Below are 6,015 nucleotides of genomic sequence, written 5' to 3' on the forward strand. Positions count from 1 at the left end.
ACATCGTAAAAAAAAATAAATAAACACCACTTCGGATGGGCAGCTGCTCAAGCTGAGTTCGAGAAACAGGTGGGCGCAGCCGCACACGTATTTTTTTTTCTTTTTTTACATGACATCACGACCTGCTAGCATTGCAGTGCCAAATGCGAGCTCCAATGTGCATCTACCTCGATACGTTGAACAGCTCTTTTATCCGCATAGAAATTCGGCACACAGATAGTCGACCTTCTATAATTTTCAATGTGGCATTCACACTAGCTCTTAGCTCGACCAGAACTGACTGTAAATCCTTGCGCACAGATCCGGAATATCATTGATGGAGGACAGACAGTGCAGGCGACGCGCTAAAGTTTAGTGTGATCCAAACCTGAATTGAAAATTACAGATGCATGGTGCGCCGTACGCCACGCACAAGCTCTGTGGGCCAAATCTGAGCGCGAAGAAGCAAGTGGTTCAACCGACTGAGCCAACTGCACCATCCGACTGCAAATGTGTCAACAAAAGTGTTTATGTTCTCGCCAAAACCACTTTTTTCTTCATAGCGGTAGCAATTTCGAATGCCAATCTATGTACCTGTCAAAAGGCAATTACAAACTCTACCAAACCAGGAATACACGAAATAAACAAGGTTCGGCTTCCAAAATTGCCCAGAAGCATAAATTTAGGGCTTACCTTATATGCAGCTCCAACACAGGCGAAACGCATGCATACACCGAGCGAGGTCCGAGGTGGTGACAAAGTGAAACGTGCGGCGTGCACAGGTGGGCGTATACAAATTCATTCTCCAAACAAACTTCCTTAGGTTAGCCGCATTGCTTAGTTCTGATCCAAGCCGACAACACGCCATCACGGCTTGGGCCAAGGAGGTCGTCGAGCGCCATCGAGCGATGACCACCCCTGGGGCGGCTTGGGGCGAAGCGAACTCCCACGAAGAAAGTACTTTCCCAATTCTCCTCAATAAAGTTTCCTCCTCCTCCTTTAGGTTAGCTTCACATGCACTGTTACCAAGTGTGTTCTGCATAAAGCATGTAGTTAAATGAGATTTTAGCTTATATATCGGTGATTTCAATATTATAACTGAATTTTCTTATAAGAACAGCGAACCCGAGCAAGCATGGCTTGATTGGCGCCTGCTCGTCAAAAGAGCGCGCGCGAAACGGGCGATTAAATAAAAATGATTGTAAGCAGGTGTATAGGCCCTGGCAGCGTATAGATAGCTTACGCCCGTATTCACAAATGCGCCTCGACTCGACGCTCCACCTCCACTCCGTGGAGGAGAGATATCAGCCGCTCCTCCACTCAAGAGGCATTTCGGTTTCAAGAACCCCGCTCGGCTTTCACTCCGACGAGGCGCCCTCGAGAAACCATCCTCCACTCCACCTCCACCGAGCTGGCGAAAAGGAAGTAAGGGGACGAGATTAAGAGCAAATTTTTTCGTATAAACTGCGTGCAGTCATGTGTAACAAGCGCAATTTCTAGCAAGGCGTGCTTCTGAATTAACTTCTGAAAGAAGATCGACGGTTACAATAGAAAAAACGCGCTTTCCGCACTGCGAGTAATGGCGCGGCCGGAAACACGTTCGCATCTGGCAACACTCGCGCGAACAACAAGCGCGAAACATCTGCGAGGGGCGAGCGGCGGATGCGCTGTTAAGTCGTCTGCTGCCAGTGCTTCTCGGCGCTTTGTAATGCCTGGACAAGCAAGCAAGGCATTCAAAGGCGTACTTGCTACGGCGCTTTTTTTCTGCGAATGTCTCTTAAAAAAAAAAAAGAAAGAAAGAAGAAAAAAAAACGCTGGTCGGTCTCGGCCAACCAGTCGCGACTGCGTTTCATTAGCCGGCGCCATGGGCGGCATGCCCACAGCTCTCGCGCGGCCCTTTTGGGGACCAATAAGTCCTCTTCCTATCTGACAAGTTTCTTCATTTTTTAGCGCTGTTTCGTTTCAGAGGTTCGGCTAGCAGCGACTCTGTTGTGAATGGTGAAGTGAAAATAGAAAAACCTAGCAGAGCGTACACTGCTCTGTTACTTTCGGGTGGTCGTTCGTGCAACACTCCGCTGAAGCAAACGCTGCTTGCGTTTGGAAGAACAGCTGGGAGCTGTATTCAGCAATGCGCAAACCATGCCCGGAAACGCAGAATGGGGTTCGAACGCGCACCCTGAGGCGCTGGGCTACGCACTGATATGCGTACGACACAGATGGCTGGCCGCGTACTTGGTCCGCGAGCGCCCACTTTGGTCGTCGTTCGCGCATATGGAATAGCAAAGTGATTGCTAGTCTTTTTTTACCGTCTTTTGAAGAGAACTGTGAGTGCAAGGAAAAGAGGGGTGCGCGGAAAGATAAGAAAGCAAAAAAAAAAAAATTCTACACCATGCCGCCGGGAACCACAGCCGAAGAGTTTTGGTAGCGTAGTCGATCGCTTCGGACGTCTCTACGTCGGTGCTCTATCGAAGTGTCCTCGTCAGCCGAGAGCCAAAGTATTCAGCCTTCCCAAGAGGCTACGCGGTTTATTTATACAAAGGAGGAACTCGAAGTGCTCAGAGCGCTTGTCGGGAAATATACAAGAACCATCGAAAATAAGCGCACAAATAGCGCTTCGATAGAAGCGAAAAACAAGGCATGGGAGAAGTTGTGCCTGGAGTACAACAGCCAGCCCAACATGCGGCCAAGAACTGCGAAGCAGCTCCGCAAACTATGGGATAATGAAAAGTCCAGGTGGAAAAAAACTGACTCCAAGGAGAAGCGTGATCTATATGCAACTGGTAATTACCATTTTTTGACACCTTCGTAAATTTTCGACAATTCGATTTCTGTGGCCTGTGCTGAGAAACACACTCCTGCTTGATTGCAACAATGTATGCATGCTGCTTGCAGGATCCTTGACCAGGTCATTTATAATTGCCCAGTGCCGCGAACCCGTTATCATATTTGATGCATGTTTATTTTTTGTTCTATGGAGCTTGGGTAGAATATACTTTGATGCGCCAAAATTTTAAGAAAACTGCCTTCCGCTAAAAATCTTTAGTGTGTAATGGTGTGCGACTTCTGTCAGACAATTCCTCATCTCTCTCTTTTTTTTTAGAATATTTGTGGGCTTAAATACAGGAATATGTATTAAGGCCAACAAATCGTTTTGAGATATTATATGGTCCACACCACTCAGAATGTGAAATATACACACCAGCTTCTCGAAGTTTAATTGCACTAACAGCAATTTTTATTGATGGCTTAATTATTATGTTAAGCTGAAAACTATGCATATTCAAAAGGCATACATACGGGCTGGCACACTGGGGAAGAAATTATTTCCTTTTGATCCAAACGTTGGGCATAAAGGGTCAGATCTACCCTTTCACTGACTGTGCCATTAAGTTGTTATACATGCAGGTTTCGCATATGTACCATTTTGATTTCAGGAGGTGGATCACGAGGATGCCGTCCAATGAGCCCATCATTGGAGCTTGTAGGAGCATTGGCATCACATATGTCAACGCGGGTGGAAAATCCATACAACAGCGATGGCATTCACATGGGCGAGCCAGTATTAGCACTTCCACCGGCTGCCGTGCTCAACGCAATGGTGGAGCCAGATCTTGACTGGACCGACATGCCTGGTAATTAGCCTTTTTTGTTGTTTCTACAGACTTGCAGCAATTGCTTTCAAGCATCCTTTTGAGAGACGTTTTGTATAGCATGCAGAGTAATCTGTATAAAAGGCTGAAAATATATATTATACAGTTGCTTGTGCATGACAGAGCGACCTTGCGGCTGCATTCTTATGTAGCATCAGTGCAATTTTCAGGGCCATAGATCAAAGCAAAATGGCTGCATGATGACGCCAAAAAGCACCTTCATGTCATTGTTTACCTGGGATACTTGACATGCCGAATGAAACGACTCACACTCGTGTGTTCACCCTGGAGTGGCGGCCGCCTTTTGCATATTCATCCCTTAATAAGCAAGGCAGCATAAAGTGCAGGACGAAGAGACAAACAAAGGGAATTAACAACTCAGCTCTTTACTTCTAAAAACACAGGTGATATCGAAGAATGGATGCATCATTTTGCCTATCTATTGGCCAGTTTTCATTCAAGCTTTAATTTTATCTTTCAGCCAAGAAAAACACTATACCCTAGCATACATGACATTCATTCACTGAACAATGTTTCTATGCACACGTCCTTAAAGATGTTGAATCAGCTGTGAATATATCCAATGATATTAAGTGATTTCATATAAGTGGTTGCATCTTCGCTATTATTTTCAATACCATGTACTCACTAAATTTTTAGCACATGCCTTGCAGCTTCACTCCTGTGATATATGATTTTGAATATCTGTGGTGTTGCTGATTGCTGCTGCTCTTTTATATTTGTTTATTAATTCATCTTTATTCAACATTTTTCTCTCATGACACAACAGAAAAAAAAAATTCTAAATCAACTAACTAAAAATGATGTAAATTCCTAATGAGAACCGTTGTATTCAAAGCACGCAAAACTGCCTGCAAGTGTGAAGCTCTGCTGGGGACTTGTTTATGAGAATTGTTTCATTAACAGCTGCAGAAAGTTTTGCTAAAAAAAAAAAAAAGATGCATGGTGCTAGAGCAATATACCAGATAAACAAACAGAGCTATCCTGCAATCACATGTTCCTTAAGCAATTTATGTACAGTATCATGCTACGATGACTAAACAGTTGTGCTGTAGCCATTCTCGAAGATCCTGGTCAAGCAATGCCTGATTTATATTAGTTCGCAGGCACAGGTGATAGTAATCAACTATCAGACAGCATATATTGAATGAACAAACTATATAAAAAAGCTTCCTCTATTTTTTGCTTGCTATGCATTAAGTGAAGCTGGAAATCAGTATTTGTAATGTTTTGAAGTGTTCTTGTACTCATCACACTTTACTTTTTGTTGATATTTATGTGCAAGTTTCAACTCTTTTATTAGGCCCATCATGCCGAAACAGAACGCCATCCCCTGTGATGCCCATGTCACCAGCTCGAAGGCCGGAAACACCACCTTCTGCCAGTGTGGGGACCACAGGCACCAATGGGGTAACATCTGTAGAAGGCAGTCAAGCTGGGGGCCGGATTGCAGCTGTAAAAAGCATGCTAGCTCCCGAGACCGAAGCCCGCTACAAAAGCTTTGAGGAAGCGGAAGAAAGAAAGCGTCAGTTACACACACTGCGAAGGAAATTGCTGCGGGGAAAATAATTCAGACTCGGCAATGGAAACATGAAGATAAAAAAAACAAAATGGATCTAGAATTCGAAAGACAGAAAAGAAAAATGGAACTGGAACACCAAGAAAAATAGAGCAAATTAGAGATTGAGCTAATCGAAATGGAGAAAAAAGTAAAGGAGCAGCAACTTGCAATGTTAGCATCACGCAGCGATTCGCAACAGCAATAATAGAGGGGCACCTATTTTTTTTATGGTTCTGCATAATGATGCAAAATGAGTATTTGGAACCCGCCTTTTGTCAGTGCTCTTGATTGCTTAGGTCTTTCATAATCTTTTTTTAAATCAATGTAAAGGAATTAACATGCAGCTCTTGCATGTAGGCCTCTATTCCACTCTGAGTGATTATTTTTAAATATACAAATATCTAGACTACTTGCCGTAAGAATCAAGACAGGATAATTTAAATGAATGCTTCTTGTTCCCTTTCATTTCAGTTCCTCTTTGTGCCTTTCATACGTATGTTTTAAAAAGCGCCTGTCGTTTTTCATACTATTGTGTTTTTCATAATCTAATCAATTATGTGACAGATCATGTATAGCCCTTTCCTTTATTATTGTGTGGAAAACTTGATGTAAGGGTGCCACAAAATGGTGAATTTGTATTGTGTATTCTAATTATTATTTTTTATATAACATTCTGCTAATAGTTTGTGAAAGTAGATATAGCATGCCAATTGGGTGTTGCAGTTCAGATATTAGCAAGCAGGAATCGTGGTAACGATCAGGAATTACAGGAGCAGCATCGGCATCATAAAAGGACGTGGGGAT

At 43.5% G+C, this 6,015-nt stretch overlaps 1 protein-coding gene across 1 annotated transcript; it reads left to right on the forward strand.

The window, feature by feature from the left end:
- Window positions 1–703: 703 nt before the first annotated feature.
- LOC146194648 (uncharacterized) lies at window positions 704–5,783 on the forward strand. The gene is made up of 4 exons (XM_084596606.1): window positions 704–761; window positions 2,451–2,759; window positions 3,414–3,611; window positions 4,954–5,783. Exons 1-4 carry the CDS (start codon window positions 704–706, stop codon window positions 5,217–5,219), a joined length of 831 nt encoding a protein of 276 aa, XP_084452732.1. The 3' UTR covers window positions 5,220–5,783.
- Window positions 5,784–6,015: the final 232 nt, after the last annotated feature.

Source organism: Amblyomma maculatum, chromosome 3 (assembly GCF_055883805.1).
Source record: "Amblyomma maculatum isolate TAMU_Amacu chromosome 3, ASM5588380v1, whole genome shotgun sequence".
Classification (NCBI taxonomy): Eukaryota; Metazoa; Arthropoda; class Arachnida; order Ixodida; family Ixodidae; genus Amblyomma; species Amblyomma maculatum.

Bases quoted from the DNA above. Each gene is read 5' to 3' on its own strand.
- LOC146194648 (XM_084596606.1), top strand. From the start codon at position 704: ATGCATACACCGAGCGAGGTCCGAGGTGGTGACAAAGTGAAACGTGCG. The intron at 2,760-3,413 runs GTAATTACCATT...TTTTGATTTCAG, and splicing joins GCGTGATCTATATGCAACTG to GAGGTGGATCACGAGGATGC. The intron at 3,612-4,953 runs GTAATTAGCCTT...CTCTTTTATTAG, and splicing joins TGACTGGACCGACATGCCTG to GCCCATCATGCCGAAACAGA.